This window comes from Anopheles marshallii, chromosome 3 (genome assembly GCF_943734725.1).
Source record: "Anopheles marshallii chromosome 3, idAnoMarsDA_429_01, whole genome shotgun sequence".
Taxonomy (NCBI): domain Eukaryota; kingdom Metazoa; phylum Arthropoda; class Insecta; order Diptera; family Culicidae; genus Anopheles; species Anopheles marshallii.
The window spans coordinates 3,347,308-3,368,026 of record NC_071327.1 but is presented as its reverse complement, the minus strand read 5'-3'; the positions used below and the strand labels follow the sequence as shown (position 1 = coordinate 3,368,026).

The 20,719-nt window shown below is 43.5% G+C and overlaps 4 protein-coding genes across 4 annotated transcripts; 2 read left to right on the top strand and 2 right to left on the bottom strand.

Annotated features, from left to right (window-relative positions):
• Positions 1-2,101: 2,101 nt before the first annotated feature.
• Positions 2,102-3,549, top strand: LOC128716225 (odorant receptor 33b-like). Its single transcript, XM_053811145.1, has 5 exons — positions 2,102-2,369; positions 2,555-3,015; positions 3,086-3,184; positions 3,263-3,418; positions 3,499-3,549. Exons 1-5 carry the CDS (start codon positions 2,102-2,104, stop codon positions 3,547-3,549), a joined length of 1,035 nt encoding a protein of 344 aa, XP_053667120.1.
• A 6,611-nt stretch (positions 3,550-10,160) lies between these two features.
• LOC128716221 (odorant receptor 33a-like) lies at positions 10,161-11,060 on the top strand. The gene is made up of 4 exons (XM_053811141.1): positions 10,161-10,454; positions 10,598-10,699; positions 10,782-10,937; positions 11,010-11,060. Exons 1-4 carry the CDS (start codon positions 10,161-10,163, stop codon positions 11,058-11,060), a joined length of 603 nt encoding a protein of 200 aa, XP_053667116.1.
• A 4,570-nt stretch (positions 11,061-15,630) lies between these two features.
• On the bottom strand, positions 15,631-17,044 carry LOC128714184 (1-acyl-sn-glycerol-3-phosphate acyltransferase beta-like). Its single transcript, XM_053809060.1, has 4 exons — positions 17,017-17,044; positions 16,759-16,963; positions 16,549-16,682; positions 15,631-16,187 (listed from the first exon to the last, which is right to left on the bottom strand). The coding sequence occupies exons 1-4, from the start codon at positions 17,042-17,044 to the stop codon at positions 15,631-15,633; spliced, it is 924 nt and encodes a 307-aa protein (XP_053665035.1).
• Positions 17,045-18,506: 1,462 nt separating this feature from the next.
• Positions 18,507-20,471, bottom strand: LOC128712174 (zinc finger protein 239-like). Its single transcript, XM_053807069.1, has 2 exons — positions 20,313-20,471; positions 18,507-20,246 (listed from the first exon to the last, which is right to left on the bottom strand). Exons 1-2 carry the CDS (start codon positions 20,469-20,471, stop codon positions 18,507-18,509), a joined length of 1,899 nt encoding a protein of 632 aa, XP_053663044.1.
• Positions 20,472-20,719: the final 248 nt, after the last annotated feature.

The window sequence follows — 20,719 nt, the reverse complement described above, 5'->3', positions numbered from 1 at the left end:
TTATGAATGTATTTATTAGGGTCACATTGTTATTGTAATCAATGCTTTCACGTGCAATTTCGTTGTGGAGACCGTTTAAGCCTTACTGCACTCACTATGCACTTAGAATAAAATGATAGATATCCAATATTTTCCGTTGAATAGAACAATTCTGCAATCATTCAGTTTCTATCTAATAAATACATCGACGCTGATTGCCTCCTATCAATCTCGTCCAGTGCGTTACTGTGTTCGTTACAATGTTCCGGTTAAGTCCCGAAGATTCGAAAGCAGTTATGCCGATTGTTAAATATCTACTAAGCCTATCTGGTTTGAGACAAGATACAGAGCATGTTGGAAGAATAAATCTATTTAATTTCTTCGTCTATATCGGTGGATTAGTGGTACCGAAAGTTTTCTTTCCGTACCCCAGTACTGACGCCATGATACATGGTGTTGCTGAGCTGATATTTTTTACCAACGTCTATGTAGGATTCTATTGCGTTATTCTTCAGCATAATCATTACAGGCAGCTGCTTAACTCGATTGATACCTTCGTGAATACTGGTGAGTATACTGGTGTGCTTGTCGAAGTCTTACCTTGTATATATGAAAGTTATCTCTCGCTTCAGTGTATCTTTCAGCTCATCAACCAGATTATTTACCAGAACAGATATTGATTAGGCTTAACAGAAAGATACAGAAAATGTCAGTATTTTTCTGTTGTTATGTACTGTTAACAGGTACACTTTACTGGACAATACCATGCACGTTGACGTATTATTCGATCTATAAGGCGCGAACAGTCGGAAACGAATCCGCATATTCGATCCAGTACTATCCTAATCTGGAGGAAACGTTCTACTGGCTCGACAATCGTCATACAACTTTCGGCTACATTGTTTTTAGTACAATTGTTATAGTTATATACATTTATGCCTGCTACAACAACGCTACTAAAATATTAACTATCTTCAGCACGATCAAGTACTGCAACACCCTACTACTACTCGTCAGGATCGCCATTGAGAATTTGGATCAAACCGCACCAGAAAACATTGATCGAGAGTTGAAAAAAGTAATACAAATGCATCAGCTTGCTTTACGGTATGTTCGATATTTCTCAACGAAGTCGCTTGACTAATAAGGGACACTATTCTTTCCAACTTTTTAGTTGCGTCACACTACTAAATCAAACGTTAAGTGTGGTATTGTCATTACAACTCGCTCTGTGTATGTTAACATGGTGTCTTTTACTTCTATACATGTTGACCACCGGATTCGACTTTATAGCAATGAATGGATTGCAATTAATAATAAGTTTGACAGTGGAAATGTTCGGTTATTGCTTTCTGTGTACCGAGCTTAGCACTATCGGCACACAAATTGCCCACCAGACGTATCAGTTCCAGTGGGAACAACATCGTCCTAGTACTCTAAAACTAGTGCAAATGATTATAGCACGTGGCCAAAAACCATTGCGCCTTACAGCGTGGGGTATTCTTGCGATGAATTTGGAACTGTTTGCCGAGGTGAGTGGTAACGTATGAAGCATGGCTACTAAATGATCTCTTACACATTTCTTGCTCCGCAGGCGGTCAAGACATCTTACTCTGTTTTTCTTGTGCTTAAGGATTTCATGTAGAATATTCCATAGCGTTGAGTACCAATTAACCGTTATTAAACATCTATTCATCAGACCTTTAATACAATAGGTTAACAAATGAAATATTCATCCATTTGGCGACTATAATTTGCTTCGCATGCGAGCGAATAAGGAAGCGAATGGAACGTGAACTCAGAATAAACGTGAACACCGGTCAGAGGTAACGTGCCATTTGTCGATACTTTTGTTTTGTCAGACAGATTATACGTTACGCAATAAAGTACTTTTTTGTTCCTTTTTTGTTGGGTGCTTTCTTAGTAAATATTCTTTTTTGTCGCGCATTACAACATCAAGATCGCTTATCAATAGGAACACATATTTAGGAGCAATTGTTTTCGCCTCCAACCTCCGAAACGTCACGAGTCCAGGCCAGGCTGTAAGTGGGCTTATAGTCTCAACCAGTTCCAGTCTCTCATTTGCATCATGGGTTTCAAACCATGCGATGAAACTGCCGTAATGCCGCTGGTACTACGCTTGTTGCAAGTCATCGGAGTTTGGGATGACCACCAGTATCGCTACAAGTACATCTTGGTCTTTGTGGCCTACTGTTTTGGCATCGTGATCCCAAAGGTGTGCTTCGGATTTCCCACGCTGGAGGCTTCTATCCGGGGGTATGCTGAGCTTATTCTCGAAACTAACGTGTTTGCCGGTATGCTCATGTTTTACTTGCGGTACGAATATTTCGAGCAGTTCGTTGTGGAATTGCGATCGTTCGTTTCAAAAGGTAAGTTGCAAAACATGAAGCGTAACTTGGTTCGTGAATGACTTGATTTATTGCTTCACCGATGAAATGGAAAGCGTTTCGTGACTATCAACCATCAGTTATCCGGAGCCATCTCGTGATGTTGAACCTGCAAATCCACAAGTATACGACGTTATATTGTCTCTACATGTGTTGCGTCTGCACAGCGTACTGCATCGCACCACTCTGGAGTAACTATTCTGGCTATATGACCGCCATGGCAGATGGCAACAACGGCACCACATTCGAGTTCAGTCTCTACCTCGAACAGGATTTCTACTGGCTTAACACCCGTACCTCCGTACTCGGATACTCTATCTGTACTGTGTTCATGTTCCCGCTCATGTATCTTTGTGCCTATACCGGTACGGTTAAGACGGTGACGGTGTTCAACACGATCAAGTACTGTCAATCTGTGCTGCGAATTGTAGTGATGAAGTTGGAATATATGAAGACGTTCCCGGACGTACGCCACCAAAGCGATGCATTGTCTGAAGTACGGGAACTCCATCAGCGTGCGCTCCGTTGTGCAGAGTTGCTGGAGTTGGTTCTTCAACCACTACTTCTGATGCAGTTCGTGCTGTGCATCTTGATCTGGGGCACAATGATGCTATATTTCTCAGTATCAGTAAGATCGGATCGAGTATATTTTGATAGCTTTTGATGAATCTTTCATAACGAAAGATCCTTATTTGCAGGGAATCAACGTGAAGTTCATCAACATGTTCTTACTCTTCCTGTTCGTGTCTATAGAAACCTTTGGATATTGTTATCTTGGCACTCAGTTATCTCAGGAGGTCTGGATCAAAAAAATATAATTCCCGAAAGCAGAATTTGGATTGGAGGATTGATCTATTTTCCTTTTCCCTCATCAGAGCATCAACGTTGGACAGGCACTCTACGATTGTAACTGGAGCGATTTCGACCGAGAAAGGAAGAAAAACATCGCCTTTATGATACTGCGAACTCAGTGCCAGGTGGGACTAACAGCGGCCAAATTTCGCCTCGTCAACATGGAGCAGTTTGGTGCGGTACGATGATACACCGCGTTTGTGTTTGATGAAGACTGATGTCAATTAGAACTTATTGATCAAAATCTTGATCATTTCAGATGCTCAACATGTCGTATTCCTTCTTTGTGGTGCTTAAGGACGTATTTTAATGTGCTGTGACATAGAAGCGCGAATCAGCTGCAACAGTTCTCATAACTTTCTTGCATTCATTTGCTCACGCTTTCAATAATCGATTTACAGTTATGAATGTATTTATTAGGGTCACATTGTTATTGTAATCAATGCTTTCACGTGCAATTTCGTTGTGGAGACCGTTTAAGCCTTACTGCACTCACTATGCACTTAGAATAAAATGATAGATATCCAATATTTTCCGTTGAATAGAACAATTCTGCAATCATTCAGTTTCTATCTAATAAATACATCGACGCTGATTGCCTCCTATCAATCTCGTCCAGTGCGTTACTGTGTTCGTTACAATGTTCCGGTTAAGTCCCGAAGATTCGAAAGCAGTTATGCCGATTGTTAAATATCTACTAAGCCTATCTGGTTTGAGACAAGATACAGAGCATGTTGGAAGAATAAATCTATTTAATTTCTTCGTCTATATCGGTGGATTAGTGGTACCGAAAGTTTTCTTTCCGTACCCCAGTACTGACGCCATGATACATGGTGTTGCTGAGCTGATATTTTTTACCAACGTCTATGTAGGATTCTATTGCGTTATTCTTCAGCATAATCATTACAGGCAGCTGCTTAACTCGATTGATACCTTCGTGAATACTGGTGAGTATACTGGTGTGCTTGTCGAAGTCTTACCTTGTATATATGAAAGTTATCTCTCGCTTCAGTGTATCTTTCAGCTCATCAACCAGATTATTTACCAGAACAGATATTGATTAGGCTTAACAGAAAGATACAGAAAATGTCAGTATTTTTCTGTTGTTATGTACTGTTAACAGGTACACTTTACTGGACAATACCATGCACGTTGACGTATTATTCGATCTATAAGGCGCGAACAGTCGGAAACGAATCCGCATATTCGATCCAGTACTATCCTAATCTGGAGGAAACGTTCTACTGGCTCGACAATCGTCATACAACTTTCGGCTACATTGTTTTTAGTACAATTGTTATAGTTATATACATTTATGCCTGCTACAACAACGCTACTAAAATATTAACTATCTTCAGCACGATCAAGTACTGCAACACCCTACTACTACTCGTCAGGATCGCCATTGAGAATTTGGATCAAACCGCACCAGAAAACATTGATCGAGAGTTGAAAAAAGTAATACAAATGCATCAGCTTGCTTTACGGTATGTTCGATATTTCTCAACGAAGTCGCTTGACTAATAAGGGACACTATTCTTTCCAACTTTTTAGTTGCGTCACACTACTAAATCAAACGTTAAGTGTGGTATTGTCATTACAACTCGCTCTGTGTATGTTAACATGGTGTCTTTTACTTCTATACATGTTGACCACCGGATTCGACTTTATAGCAATGAATGGATTGCAATTAATAATAAGTTTGACAGTGGAAATGTTCGGTTATTGCTTTCTGTGTACCGAGCTTAGCACTATCGGCACACAAATTGCCCACCAGACGTATCAGTTCCAGTGGGAACAACATCGTCCTAGTACTCTAAAACTAGTGCAAATGATTATAGCACGTGGCCAAAAACCATTGCGCCTTACAGCGTGGGGTATTCTTGCGATGAATTTGGAACTGTTTGCCGAGGTGAGTGGTAACGTATGAAGCATGGCTACTAAATGATCTCTTACACATTTCTTGCTCCGCAGGCGGTCAAGACATCTTACTCTGTTTTTCTTGTGCTTAAGGATTTCATGTAGAATATTCCATAGCGTTGAGTACCAATTAACCGTTATTAAACATCTATTCATCAGACCTTTAATACAATAGGTTAACAAATGAAATATTCATCCATTTGGCGACTATAATTTGCTTCGCATGCGAGCGAATAAGGAAGCGAATGGAACGTGAACTCAGAATAAACGTGAACACCGGTCAGAGGTAACGTGCCATTTGTCGATACTTTTGTTTTGTCAGACAGATTATACGTTACGCAATAAAGTACTTTTTTGTTCCTTTTTTGTTGGGTGCTTTCTTAGTAAATATTCTTTTTTGTCGCGCATTACAACATCAAGATCGCTTATCAATAGGAACACATATTTAGGAGCAATTGTTTTCGCCTCCAACCTCCGAAACGTCACGAGTCCAAGCCAGGCTGTAAGTGGGCTTATAGTCTCAACCAGTTCCAGTCTCTCATTTGCATCATGGGTTTCAAACCATGCGATGAAACTGCCGTAATGCCGCTGGTACTACGCTTGTTGCAAGTCATCGGAGTTTGGGATGACCCCCAGTATCGCTACAAATACATCTCTTAGTACATCACATAGTATTTGTGTCCGACTGTTTTGGCATCGTGATCCGAAAGGTTTGCTTCGGATTTTTCCACGCTGTAAGCTTCTATCCGAGGGTACGCTGCGCTCAGGGGGTACCCGGTCTTTGTGGTGCTTAAGGATGTATTTTAATGTGCTGTGACATAGAAGCGCGATTCAGCTGCAACAGTTCTCATGCCTTCATTGCATTCATGCATTCAATCTTCCCATAATCGATTTACAGTTATGAATGAATGAATTATGATCACATTTTTATCACCTTCAATGCTTTCACTAACTCCTCATACAAAATGGGTGGTCAATTGACTTGAGCACTATTAAGCTTTACTTCCCATGCACCTAGAATAAAATAATAGGAATTCAATATTTACCATTGAATTATAATAATTATAATTATAGCCTGTGGCCTCAATCCTGCGAGAGCGCAATTCCGTGGCCGTTGAGATCGAATAAATATACCAATCCCGGATGCCTCTTGGCCAGTATTGGATAACCATTAGATATTACAAGTGTTTACAAAGCGGAACAGAAACATTAAGATGCTTTTCATGCCGCTGCAGGACGACCGAACCGTCCTTCCACTAATTGTGTACATTCAGAAACGGATTAGCCTGTGGAGCGATTCTAAACGATTGTACTTTCCGGTTGTTTTCATTGCATTCTGCATTACGGTGGCGATCCCGAAGCTTGTGACGAGCTATTCTAATTTGGAAACTTTTATCTGCTCCATGGCGGAGCTCGTTTTTGTGGGGAATGCTATAAGTGGCACGTTGCTGCTTTGGATTGAGTACGTGCCGTATAAACAATTTATCGAAAAGACGACAAGTTTGACAAAGTATTGTGAGTAATCATTCGTTCTAAATTTTTGTTTTCCTTCTACGTTAAGTTTATGTATCTCTCTTTTCGGTAGTGTACAGAGACTATCAGCTGCACACTGTTGGGGAGTATCTCGTGGAGTTTAATCGTTTTATCCACCGCTTCGCGAACAAATACTGCTTCTTCATTGGGATACTTATTGTCTTCTACTGTGTGGCTCCAATAATAACTAGCTTCGCGGTGTACTTTCAATCATTAGACAAATCCAACAACGGATATGCAACCGGCGATAATGCAACGGACGTAACTCTCCCGGCAGTCGAGTTCACTCTTCACATGGAGCAAGGATTTTATGGACTTCAGCAACGTACGAACATCGTCCATTACATTGTCTACATCTCCGTCATCCTGCCAATGATGTTTACAACAGCCTGCACCGTACAGGCGAAACTGCTGACAACCTGCTGCAGTGTCCGATACTGTGAAACAATGCTTTATGTCCTGACGATGAAGGTTAACAATTTGCACCGCCTCCCGAAGGAAGCAGCCCGGGAGGAAGTGCGTGACATTATCTATGTGCACCAACGAACGCTAGACTGTATTGCGCTGCTAGTAACGGCTTTACGGCCGGTACTGTTGCTTCAACTCGTGTGTTGCATCATTATCTGGTGTTTAATGATGCTTTACTTCACTATTGCTGTAAAGTTATTTTTGTGATGCTTTAGTTTGAGATTTTTCAATCATCAACTATTTGTTTGTACTGTTTGTTCCAGGAGAAAATGGATGTAAAATTCGTCACCATTGCCATTCTGTTCTTCGCCCTTACAATCGAAACGTTCGGGCAATGTTACGTGGGAACGCGAGTTTCCAACCAAGTTAGTGTCTGGAAAACGTGTCTTTGTTTGGGGTAACATTTAACCGCTCCATTCTTTCTCTCCACTACCTAATACAAACAGGCCGACGAGCTCACTAAAGCCGTGTATGCGTGCGGTTGGCAAGATGCAGATCATGAGATCCAGCAAAATCTACTGATGATTCTGCACCGTACGCAATTGCCGATCAGCATACAAGCGGGCAAGTTTTGTTTCGTCGATATGGAATGCTTTCAGAAGGTGAGTGAATGGGGATAAGTCTACCAAATTGGATGCGAAACTAGAAACTCCGTTTCGCTAACTATTTCACAGATGGTGAACACATCCTACTCATTCTACATTGTGCTGAAAGATGCGTTCTAGATGACGGATGCCCGTTTGACCCGATTAACTAGGACTGAGCATTCGTCCATAACAAGTAGTAAGTCTAGTACAGTAATATTTGACAGGCACGACCTGGTAGCAGGGCCATTAGGCCAAATCACAGAACAAAAATGTCATTACAACTGGCTCTGTGTATGTTAACATGTTGTCTTATGCTTCTATACATGTTGACCACCGGATTCGACTTTATAGCAATGAATGGATTGCAATTAATAATAAGTTTGACAGTGGAAATGTTCGGTTATTGCTTTCTGTGTACCGAGCTTAGCACTATCGGCACACAAATTGCCCACCAGACGTATCAGTTCCAGTGGGAACAACATCGTCCTAGTACTCTAAAACTAGTGCAAATGATTATAGCACGTGGCCAAAAACCATTGCGCCTTACAGCGTGGGGTATTCTTGCGATGAATTTGGAACTGTTTGCCGAGGTGAGTGGTAACGTATGAAGCATGGCTACTAAATGATCTCTTACACATTTCTTGCTCCGCAGGCGGTCAAGACATCTTACTCTGTTTTTCTTGTGCTTAAGGATTTCATGTAGAATATTCCATAGCGTTGAGTACCAATTAACCGTTATTAAACATCTATTCATCAGACCTTTAATACAATAGGTTAACAAATGAAATATTCATCCATTTGGCGACTATAATTTGCTTCGCATGCGAGCGAATAAGGAAGCGAATGGAACGTGAACTCAGAATAAACGTGAACACCGGTCAGAGGTAACGTGCCATTTGTCGATACTTTTGTTTTGTCAGACAGATTATACGTTACGCAATAAAGTACTTTTTTGTTCCTTTTTTGTTGGGTGCTTTCTTAGTAAATATTCTTTTTTGTCGCGCATTACAACATCAAGATCGCTTATCAATAGGAACACATATTTAGGAGCAATTGTTTTCGCCTCCAACCTCCGAAACGTCACGAGTCCAAGCCAGGCTGTAAGTGGGCTTATAGTCTCAACCAGTTCCAGTCTCTCATTTGCATCATGGGTTTCAAACCATGCGATGAAACTGCCGTAATGCCGCTGGTACTACGCTTGTTGCAAGTCATCGGAGTTTGGGATGACCCCCAGTATCGCTACAAATACATCTCTTAGTACATCACATAGTATTTGTGTCCGACTGTTTTGGCATCGTGATCCGAAAGGTTTGCTTCGGATTTTTCCACGCTGTAAGCTTCTATCCGAGGGTACGCTGCGCTCAGGGGGTACCCGGTCTTTGTGGTGCTTAAGGATGTATTTTAATGTGCTGTGACATAGAAGCGCGATTCAGCTGCAACAGTTCTCATGCCTTCATTGCATTCATGCATTCAATCTTCCCATAATCGATTTACAGTTATGAATGAATTAATTATGATCACATTTTTATCACCTTCAATGCTTTCACTAACTCCTCATACAAAATGGGTAGTCAATTGACTTGAGCACTATTAAGCTTTACTTCCCATGCACCTAGAATAAAATAATAGGAATTCAATATTTACCATTGAATTAAACATTGCTGTGGCCTCAATCCTGCGAGAGCGCAATTCCGTGGCCGTTGAGATCGAATAAATATACCAATCCCGGATGCCTCTTGGCCAGTATTGGATAACCATTAGATATTACAAGTGTTTACAAAGCGGAACAGAAACATTAAGATGCTTTTCATGCCGCTGCAGGACGACCGAACCGTCCTTCCACTAATTGTGTACATTCAGAAACGGATTAGCCTGTGGAGCGATTCTAAACGATTGTACTTTCCGGTTGTTTTCATTGCATTCTGCATTACGGTGGCGATCCCGAAGCTTGTGACGAGCTATTCTAATTTGGAAACTTTTATCTGCTCCATGGCGGAGCTCGTTTTTGTGGGGAATGCTATAAGTGGCACGTTGCTGCTTTGGATTGAGTACGTGCCGTATAAACAATTTATCGAAAAGACGACAAGTTTGACAAAGTATTGTGAGTAATCATTCGTTCTAAATTTTTGTTTTCCTTCTACGTTAAGTTTATGTATCTCTCTTTTCGGTAGTGTACAGAGACTATCAGCTGCACACTGTTGGGGAGTATCTCGTGGAGTTTAATCGTTTTATCCACCGCTTCACGAACAAATACTGCTTCTTCATTGGGATACTTATTGTCTTCTACTGTGTGGCTCCAATAATAACTAGCTTCGCGGTGTACTTTCAATCATTAGACAAATCCAACAACGGATATGCAACCGGCGATAATGCAACGGACGTAACTCTCCCGGCAGTCGAGTTCACTCTTCATATGGAGCAAGGATTTTATGGACTTCAGCAACGTACGAACATCGTCCATTACATTGTCTACATCTCCGTCATCCTGCCAATGATGTTTACAACAGCCTGCACCGTACAGGCGAAACTGCTGACAACCTGCTGCAGTGTCCGATACTGTGAAACAATGCTTTATGTCCTGACGATGAAGGTTAACAATTTGCACCGCCTCCCGAAGGAAGCAGCCCGGGAGGAAGTGCGTGACATTATCTATGTGCACCAACGAACGCTAGACTGTATTGCGCTGCTAGTAACGGCTTTACGGCCGGTACTGTTGCTTCAACTCGTGTGTTGCATCATTATCTGGTGTTTAATGATGCTTTACTTCACTATTGCTGTAAAGTTATTTTTGTGATGGTTTAGTTTGAGATTTTTCGATCATCAACTATTTGTTTGTACTATTTGTTCCAGGCGGAAATGGATGTAAAATTCGTCAACATTGCCATTCTGTTCTTCGTCCTTACAATCGAAACGTTCGGGCAATGTTACGTGGGAACGCGAGTTTCCAACCAAGTTAGTGTCTGGTAAAATGTATCTTTGTTTGGGGCAACATTTAACCGCTCCATTCTTTCTCTCCACTACCTAATACAAACAGGCCGACGAGCTCACTAAAGCCGTGTATGCGTGCGGTTGGCAAGATGCAGATCATGAGATCCAGCAAAATCTACTGATGATTCTGCACCGTACGCAATTGCCGATCAGCATACAAGCGGGCAAGTTTTGTTTCGTCAATATGGAATGCTTTCAGAAGGTGAGTGAATGGGGACAAGTCTACCAAATTGGATGCGAAACTAGAAACTCCGTTTCGCTAACTATTTCACAGATGGTGAACACATCCTACTCATTCTACATTGTGCTGAAAGATGCGTTCTAGATGACGGATGCCCGTTTGACCCGATTAACTAGGACTGAGCATTCGTCCATAACAAGTAGTAAGTCTAGTACAGTAATAATTAACAGGCACGACCTGGTAGCAGGGCCATTAGGCCAAATCACAGAACAGAAAGAGTAACAAAAATAAAACAAATGCTCTCTTATTTGCCATTTGATGTGCATGGCCTCAATCTGGAACGTACCCTCAAAGGTCCTTATTGACAAAGAAAAACCGATAAATGAGAACACTGTAATCGATTGCCTTGCCGCTGGGACTTGCGTGCATCGTTCGTTTTACCATATGAATATTTATAACAGCGTCATAATGTGGCACCGCCATGATTTACATTGTACATATGCATGGGCACGGTACACCTTAACTACCCATCCTGTGTCAACGTCACACTTATTCGACGTCATTTCCTTCAACTACTAATCGATAGCATGGTCGTCCACCTTGGGGGGGACGAGTGAATAGGGAAAAAAAATTACTAACGATCCTACCCTATCCAAAGCTATATTTATCGCCACTCACACACACATACAATTCTTCATTCCAATTGCAGTACGTTGCACCCTAGCGACATGAGGACTGAGATTTCTCTTGTGTACTAACGAAAATAGCGCCATTTCCGGCCCTTTTTCCCGATCTTTGGTACGGGAAAGGTGGATATCATTCAGGATAATGGGTGACGCGAGCATGTAGTTGCCACTTGGGCCTGTTACAACCCCTCGGATCGATGCCGACAGGTCGGTTGTTGACATCGTTCAACGTTTACCGAATTCGAGAGAGCTTGCCCGTCGTGCTGCTACCTCCCCGTAGGCCAAAATGTCGACCGTTGGACTCGGTTCTAATTATACCGGGCAGTGTATCGGGGATATTTTTATCACATCCACCAGAGGAACATCGTTCGATGACAATGTTTTGCAGAGAAAACGCAACACTTTCTTCTAAAAAGAGTCGTGTGTGCGTGCGGAGAGTTCGATAAACACTCAAATTCATTTAGTGGCAGAACCAAACCGAAAGCATCCAACATTATTTCTGCTCGCTTGGAACTTCACGCGATCGAGAACATAATAAACGCCAGCTCTGAAAGCAGATCGAAGAATAATTACGAGGTAATTGTAACAGCCCGATATAAATGCATTGGTGTCAATCATTTCCAAACATTTTGTTGTAGCAGGGGAGAAAAAAAACCCGTTCACCATCGGTACATTCAAGTGACCTTCAAGAATTGCAGATATTTTTGGGTATTCCAACATCGGAGCACCTTCATTAATATGCATCACAGGTTCGGCACGCAACCATTTCCCTTCCGTAGTAGCAAATAACATGAAAGTGTCCTTGGGGAGTTGGTTAGAAGTGGATTCCATAAGATTACCAAAAGTTTTCCAAAAATGACTAAACTCAAATACAAGAAAATGCAGCTAATTTAAGTAGAATTTAGAATACGTGAAGCACTCTTTAAAATCTTCTAGTGATTAGGTCTATCTCACCGTGACGGACCTACCGCAAAGAATACTAGAGGAAGAGAGAGAGAGCTCTTACTAAATCAACCGGAACAAGCTTAATTTGAGACTATTTACCATCGCAGCTATCATTATTCCTTCCATTAGCGTCGCCATGTTGCCGGGGATGGTCTGCCTACTTTGATTTAGTGTGTTTGAGACGTATATATGTGACCGTAGATACCGCTCCGATCCGTGATCCTTCCCCTATATTGGGGTTCCGCGCCTGTTCCGAGAACCGCAACGCAAATGCACTTTTCCTTTCGTTGATTCCAAAACACGCACAGTTCGCCACACGTGTACGGGAGAGTTGTTCAAGCGGAGACCGTTCCCGGGTGCGTGTGTAGGCGTCCACACACCGTGGGCAAAAAAAAACTTGGTCGGTCGGTTTACTCGGGTGCCCCCCTGCCGGGGTAAGAGCAACCGTAGATTTTCCCTTCCGTTGAGGAACCGTTCAGCTTAAATGCACTCAAATGAAATCAATTCACGTTCGTGCCAGCGAAGGGGCCGGTTTGTGGGTTCTAGTTTGAGATAAACCACCAACTGCAACTCGGCGAAATATAACTGCAATTCATCACCAACATCACACACTAGATTGGAAGCGACACACTAGATTTTAGCGCGATTTCTATTGTCACTACGGTGGTTTTATTTCCGTTGTCTGCCTCTTTCTAAGGTTAACCTCGACAGGAGGGATCTTCCAGTTAGCCGGCTTCTGTCAAATTTTTGACACACACACAAGCACACCCGTGTATACCACCGCACGATTAAATATTAATCGATTTTTCACAGCCTGCTTGGCTTCTGTATGGCACCTTGGTACGACACTGCTGCTTGGATCGGGATTGTGTTCCTTTTTTTCGGAGGAATATTTCACACAAACATGGCACACAGCTCTCCGGGTTCTTCAATTTGTGATACAGCAGCACAATAAATTAACACGCCTCAAGCACACACATTGCGGGGCAGGTTTCGACGCGTAAATAAAGTGCAAAATGCAACCACCAGAGCACCAGAATTACCCTTCCGGAACTGCTGTGGGTCTAAGCAGAGCTAGGGAGCGAGGTAAGTGTAGATCGTCGTCGTCGTCTGTTGTTCCACTTGACACATACCACGCTGTACACCGTCCTCAGCTGTTAACGCCAGAGCAACCACATGTATCACACATATGCAAACAGACGTACAACCGGTCCGAATAGGGTATGTCTTTACCTTTGTGTTCTCCGAACCCCCGTATTGTTTTGTCAACCCTTCCAGCAGTGGCCTACACGGATAAAGGGGCACGTCGTGTACATCCAGACCAATATAGGGGGCAGCGAGATAAGTTTTACGCCCAAGCGTTCTAATCATGCAGTGAACCGAGCACAAAGAAGGCAAAACAAAAAAACTGTCGCGGAAATAATTCTATATTGTCCCTGAACTGGCCGCACCGACCACGGATTGGATGATGCGAAACAACATAAAAAAGAAACGGGACCAGGCAGCGGAAAGTGGCCCGGTACGCGGGTTACACAAGTAAAGTGTGCACTAACGCTGCGAGCGAAACCGAACCGAGTGCCAGTGGGTACACAACGCTACTCCCTCGTCCGACGGCGATCCGTTAACTGAATGGACGCGTACGCGGTACTGTGCAAATGCCGCGAGTTATTGGTTGCGCGCGTGCGTGCCGCCGCGTCAAGGTTTTGTTCACGTCACTCGCCGTTTGTTACTCACTCATCTAACCACCACCACAGCAACGCACACGTACACGTTACACCCTTCGGAGGGGGCTTACGGGAGTATCGCACCGGGAAGTTGCCGATTAGAATTCTTCCTTCCTGCTGAATGCTCGCAGGGACCAGGCACTGGTACATTGGACGTCAGCGCTCCTTACCACTAGCAACTAAAAAGAGTTCGAAATAAAACACCGAAATTAGGTTCGTTATCAGTGGAAGGATTACTGTAGCGAACATCAACACGCTGCTCCAAAAGGAAGATGTACCCATTGGTAATGCATTTTAAAAACTTAAGCGTCCTCCAACGGCTTTCAGCAAATGTTGATAAGGATGTATTTTATCATTTCTGGTCACAGACACTGATATTGAGAGCACCAACAAAAAAAAAACTTAAACTTCCCCAACAACTTGCATGAGTTGGCAGTTGGAGTCAGATAAGAAATGGACGTCCGCAGCTGTGCCTTCGCATCTCGACATCACCATCGTATTGTGACCCCGAAACCCCTTCAAGTCTTCGCTGCCAGTTTGGTTCAAGGATAAGTACATGCCTAGCTAATTCCACCTTCGAAAAAGAGCAACATCACCGAATCAACCTCCAAAATAGCAAATACTTCATTGCGTCAATCGGGGAAGTTGTGTGTTTACTTGAGATATTCGACCAAAAAAAAAAAAAACCTGTACACGCAAGCACTTACCGGAAAACAAGCGTTGCTTGAAATGGTTTGTTTAATTCTATTACCTTAGGACTTGATCCACCCAACAAACCGTTTGATATCAACAATCAATATCGTTAGTCTGAAAGCGGCCGGTTCGGTCATTAAAACCACGCCACGCAGTGTACCGGTGTGATCATGCGCATGCAAAGTAGATCCCATCCGCCCTCTTTTACTTAAACGAACCGAACCGTTTAAGTCGGCTGATAATAAAAACCAACAGCGACACGGCTTCAGACAATGATATCCCGGGGACGGCGGGCACATTTTCTTCTGATTGGCCAATTGTTGTTACGGTGCCTTCGCCTTGAAGTTCCGGTGGAATATGTCATGCAACGTTTGCATAAATGGTGTGATTTGTTTGTGTGTTTTGCGTGGCAAAGTCTTGCCCGGTCCACCCCCGATACCGATTGGACAAACACACGGAGAAGCGCAACGCGTAATGGTCAGTGTTTGTTAGTATAATCACCGACCGATTAGTAGAGGATTGTGGAGTAACACGCACCGATTGAATTCTCCTTATCAAGTAAACATATATGCAACGAACCTTCCGTGTTAGTGTTTGGAATTAGTTTTATTTGGTCCCTTCTTTTCGCTATCTAAAATCCCTATCTCTCCCCATCTGCCGAACGATTCAGTTTGTTTTCTTACCTTCGTACACCTTGAACCTTGGTCGGTCCTGTTTCACCCACTGTGGGTTCTTCAAGCCCGCATCAATTTCGCGGTTGAGTTCTTCGTACTTAGCCAGCATAGCGTTGCGTGTCCGATCGATCAGCTGGTCTAGATCAGCCTTCGTCAAACCGACCGTCGGGATAGGCTCGAGTGTGTCGATGATCACATGTCCATCGTCGAAGATGTGTTTCTTTGACTGGATGAAGTACATGTGCGAGAACACAACCGGAATTATGGGGACTTGCGCTTCAATGGCCGTATGGAATGCGCCCTTCTTGAACGGAAGCATGCCACGCTCGGGATACCGGGTACCCTCGGGATAGATGTACATCTTCGCACCGTCCTCTGTCATCATGCGCTTGCAGCGATCGAACGTCTTCATCGCGGACGGGCGATTTTTGCGATTGATGTACTGCACACCGCCCAGCCAAGCGCATGGCCCGAACGGGAAGAGAAAGAGCAGTTCCAGCTTTGCGATTGGTACCACCTTCCGAAGAATGTTCCAAAGTATCATCATACCTGCGGGGAGTGTGGAGAAGACTGTCAGCAATTTCCTCTTGGGATGTTACGTTATTAGTTGCGTATAGTTGAACGCAAAAACTGCATGCTGCACGCGACATTGTATCGAGCGCATGTTACGACACACCAGATTACCGAATATCGAACATCCAAAGTTCATTCTTCAGGCTGGCTCATAATAACACCGGTCGTCAATCATGCCTTATCGCCGAGCTCGACGCCTTATACTCCTGCTCAATTCCCTGATAAACTTCCCGCTATCAAAATCATCGTACCACCCCGATATACATGGATGACCAGTCGTCACACCTTCCTAGCCCGAATGAACCCGGCCAAAGCGGATGACAGTAATCTCACTCACCCAATATATCCATCGACGACTGGTGGTTCGTGAGAACGATCGCACCTTTGGCTTGCCGTAGAATCTGTGCATTCCGGAGCTCCCACGTAATGCCAAGGATTTTCGAACAACGCGATACCACCGTGGCAATAATTCTGCAATTGCAAAGTTCATTAGTGGAGTTGGTGGAAAGGTCCAGCAATGGGCGGAATTTTAAAACCTCCTACCAACCTGCAATTATCGATGTTGCGGGGCCGAAGCGATGAAAACGGGACAAACAGCGTAGTGAGCGATTGGGTCGCAAAGTAGATCATGCCATATTTGCTGTAGTACTTAAACTTACTACCTCGTTGGCCAATCTTCGAAAAGATGGTTAGCAGCACGAAGATACCGAAACAGGCGGCACAGGCGTACAGGTAGTACTTTATAATCCAGCCTTAAAACAAAGATCAGTTAGTTTGGAGCCTGAATAATCGATGTACCACGTACCTAAGCTGCACATAAAACACTCTGCCATGTCGAACTTCTCTCTATGGCGTGTGTGTTCACGCTGTCAGATGTACACTTTGACTATTGGTTCCTCTTTCGGCCCGATTGCAAAGGGGTCTACCACCTTGTTTTGGAGGTGATACCCGAAATCAAACGATCGGTTTTGGCTGATAACCAGCCTCTCCACACATACAATGCTATTGGCGCACTTCGTCCTCCTTCTGATAAGGTTATTATTAGGTCTGTAATTTAGTTCGTAGCGTTCTTCTTCCCACAGACTTACAATACTAAACATGACTAATTAATGCCATTAATTCCCTGTATTATCTTTCACATTTTCGCGCCATTCGAGAAGATGTTGGTCGTTGTGCGTCCTGCGAATAGGTCGGATAACTTTCTCATTGCGTGACCAGTCCACGAGAGCCTGGCAAGACTTATTCACTGCACAATGCCGGCTGTTCTTATGGACATTTTTCTTTCGAACGAAGCAAACAGATGAGAAGAATCTATCGCCATATGTTTTGATAGGATGTGTATAGAATTATAGAAAATGGAACCCAAATTTTCCCAAAGGGAAGCTACTATAACTAAAATTTGGTCAGCTGTCCATGATGAACAAAATAGTCATTATCATGACCATCAAATTGCACAGCTTCAGGATTTCTATCGGATCTTCAAGTGAACGTTTTGCACACAAAGAAAAGAAATTCAATTTACGCTTAACAAAGAATATTCACTTTTAACCCGTTTTGTTTTTGTTTCTTTCCCTTTTTTAAAATAACAAATTAAAAAATAAAGACAGCCTACCACGAGGCGGTAGCGACTGTACGAAATTCTTCAAAATTCCCTTCCAATTGCCGTTTGTTTCGTTTCTGCTGTGTTTTAGTTATGTATTTTTGATGAAACACTTGTGTGGTGTAAATAGAATTTTCTTACAGCAATCAATTATGCTATTTAGTATTGTACCGCCGCACTATGAAGGGAGAGAACTCCGATTCTAACATTATCTACACATAAATAAGGTAGTAAGGTAGTAAATGTTAGTAGACGCTTACCCTAGAAGAACAGAGACTAAACTATGGCGTTTGTGGAATATTTTGTTACGTAAACCGGAGTAGCACGATTGCGGTTAAGAAACTAATCAAAAGTTATATCTAACATTGTATCATACACGTGTATCTACACGACCTGCTAGTAAGTAAATGTTCTTCTTTAACAAAAAGTTGCAAATGACATGCCCTTTCTTTTTACAACAAAAAAAAAATCGATAACAGATATCGAGAGTGATCCTTTTGATCGATAGCAATATGTTTGAGAATGGCTTCTTATAAAGAAAGATCCTATTATTAGTACATTCCGTTTTACACAAACCTGTCCTACGTTAACATGAATCTAACTCGACACGGTATGAAGAAATATCGCTTGTGCTTCCGAACTATCAATTTCCATAAAACGCTTCACACCAGTCGACTTTTAGCTTGCCCAGCGGTTCACATACTAATCGACGGATCGACCGCCAACGTGCCATCTTCCCTAACCATGGAATACAGCAGGGAATGTTGTTGCATCGACATCGGTACCATCATCTCCGTGCCTCCGAGTGTATGCCCCATCGAGGTAAGCAGACCGGTTGCTAGTGAACCTTCGACGTTTGGATTACAATGAATCTTAAGGTGCGCCTCGAACGCATCCTTCCGTGCGAATTTTGCCGAACAGTCCGGACAGGATAAGTTCCGTTCCGGTTGATGAATGCGCTCGTGACGGTGAAGCTTATCCTTGCGAGAGAACCGTTTGCTGCAGGTTGTGCACTGGTACGGTTTCAGCTCCGGGTGCGTTTGAAGATGATGATCGAAATCACGCTTAATGACGAATTGTTTATCACACCGGGGACATTCATAATTACCCTTGTCATTGGCCGGGTGGATAGTCTGGTGTGCGCGAAGGCTCGCTTTACTGAGGAACCGTTTCGGGCATTTCGAGCAATTGTAAATCTTACTCGAAGGTGGTGTCTGGGGAACGTTCAAAGTGACCAAGGTATCGCCACTGACGAAGCTTGATGGATCATTTACGATCGGTTCAGTTCGGGTAGGTTCCACCGGTACACTTGGCTGTGGAAGAGGTGGAATTTGGGCACCACCCAAATCACCCACGAACGGTGTGTCATGTTTCGTTGGTTCCACTAGCGCAGTCGACCCCAAGCCAAACAACGACGACTTCCCCATACAATACCGCTCATGCTCGTACAGCTTATCCTTCTGCGTGTACAACGTTCCACACCGTATGCAAGAGTATTGCGGTTCCTGCTCCGTATGGTAACTCCGGTGCCGCACAAGATCCGCCTTGTTTGCAAACGATCGCGGACAAAGGTGACACACGTGCGGTTTCAACCCGAGATGGGTACGCATGTGCTTTTTAAGATTCGTGTTGCGCGAAAAGCTTTTGCTGCACTGATCGCACGCGTACGGACGAATGCCCGTGTGGACGAACGTGTGCTTTTTGAGATCGGACCGGCGCAAGAATCCCTTATTGCACTGCACGCAAATGTACGGCCGGGTTAGACTGTGGGAATCTCGTATGTGCGTAATCAGATACGTCCGGATGGAGGTTTTATACTGGCAGTACATGCAACCGTACGGTGCCAACAGGTCATGACCCTGCATCTCGTGCAACTGACAGGCGGAAGCAGCCCCAAACGCTACGTCACAGTACTTGCACGTATAAACGACCGTTTTCTTTGTGGGAGTGGTGGTACTGCCCGTATGTGCCGGTAATCCGTTGCGCGTTTCTTCCGCTACTGTATCACATTTGGTTTCCCCTTCATCGTCGTCCTCTTCCTCCTCTTCACCTTCTTCTATCTCTGAACCTTCGCCGTCCTCTTCTTCCGCGGTTGGTTCAGGTTGAATACCAAAGGGTCCCAGCGGCTGAAGGTAAGAATCGGTCGTCACATTTTTCTCACCATAAGCTTCGTTTGGAAGACTGTCGTTCGAGCTTTCGTAATCTTGTGACGGATCGATAACAATCATTTCCAATTCTTCATCATCCTCATCATCATTGCCCGTCTGTGCGTCGGCATCTTCATCAATGGGAAAACTCACTCCCGGACCATTAACCTCCCCCAGCAGTAGTTTACGCTCGTTCTGTTTGCAACGATCCCGAAAACTGGTAAAGTCGTCTATCTTCTCCAAACACTGTTTGCAGATCCATTTCGGTAGACTGTCATGTTGTGTGATCTAAAATAAGTTTCGAATTAGCGCATCATGCTTCTCCCGACTTCAGCACCGTATCGAATCACTTACATCCAGCTGCAGGCAGCCTTGTATTCGCACCGCCAAAGTTTCCTCCCGATCTGTGGTTTGCGGGGCACTGAAAATATCTAATAATTGCTCTTCCTTTCCCAAACATAACCGGCAATATTGTCGCTTCGCCGAAGATGTGGGCCCATTTTCGATGTTCATCACTTTTGGTTCTCTATCTCCAAGCGGGCCGGACAACTCATTCACAAGGTTTATTTCGCTACTGTGTTTGGCGCCACTTACACCATATGCATTTCATCTAAATCTTTTGTTGTGCGTGGGGAAAAGTTCACTGCAACTGGAATGCACAATTGTTCTGGAAAACTACACGAAAGAATTGGAAAAAGCCACAAAAACACAACAAACAAACAACGCTTTGCTTACAAATAGGCAAATGTCAACTGAGCGCT

What these genes read in the sequence shown, in the direction of transcription:
- LOC128714184 (XM_053809060.1), bottom strand. Translation starts at nt 17,044, where the DNA reads ATGGCAGAGTGTTTTATGTGCAGCTTAG. An exon ending in GTGTTTTATGTGCAGCTTAG is followed by an intron (nt 16,964 to 17,016) that starts GTACGTGGTACA and finishes CTTTGTTTTAAG; the next exon opens with GCTGGATTATAAAGTACTAC. An exon ending in GTCGTCGATGGATATATTGG is followed by an intron (nt 16,188 to 16,548) that starts GTGAGTGAGATT and finishes CACTCCCCGCAG; the next exon opens with GTATGATGATACTTTGGAAC.
- LOC128716221 (XM_053811141.1), top strand. Translation starts at nt 10,161, where the DNA reads ATGGAGCAAGGATTTTATGGACTTCAGCAACGTACGAACATCGTCCAT. An exon ending in GAACGCGAGTTTCCAACCAA is followed by an intron (nt 10,700 to 10,781) that starts GTTAGTGTCTGG and finishes TAATACAAACAG; the next exon opens with GCCGACGAGCTCACTAAAGC. An exon ending in ATATGGAATGCTTTCAGAAG is followed by an intron (nt 10,938 to 11,009) that starts GTGAGTGAATGG and finishes ACTATTTCACAG; the next exon opens with ATGGTGAACACATCCTACTC.
- LOC128712174 (XM_053807069.1), bottom strand. Translation starts at nt 20,471, where the DNA reads ATGAACATCGAAAATGGGCCCACATCTTCGGCGAAGCGACAATATTGC. An exon ending in AAGGCTGCCTGCAGCTGGAT is followed by an intron (nt 20,247 to 20,312) that starts GTAAGTGATTCG and finishes AACTTATTTTAG; the next exon opens with ATCACACAACATGACAGTCT.
- LOC128716225 (XM_053811145.1), top strand. Translation starts at nt 2,102, where the DNA reads ATGCCGCTGGTACTACGCTTGTTGCAAGTCATCGGAGTTTGGGATGAC. An exon ending in GCGATCGTTCGTTTCAAAAG is followed by an intron (nt 2,370 to 2,554) that starts GTAAGTTGCAAA and finishes GCGTCTGCACAG; the next exon opens with CGTACTGCATCGCACCACTC. An exon ending in ACATGGAGCAGTTTGGTGCG is followed by an intron (nt 3,419 to 3,498) that starts GTACGATGATAC and finishes TGATCATTTCAG; the next exon opens with ATGCTCAACATGTCGTATTC.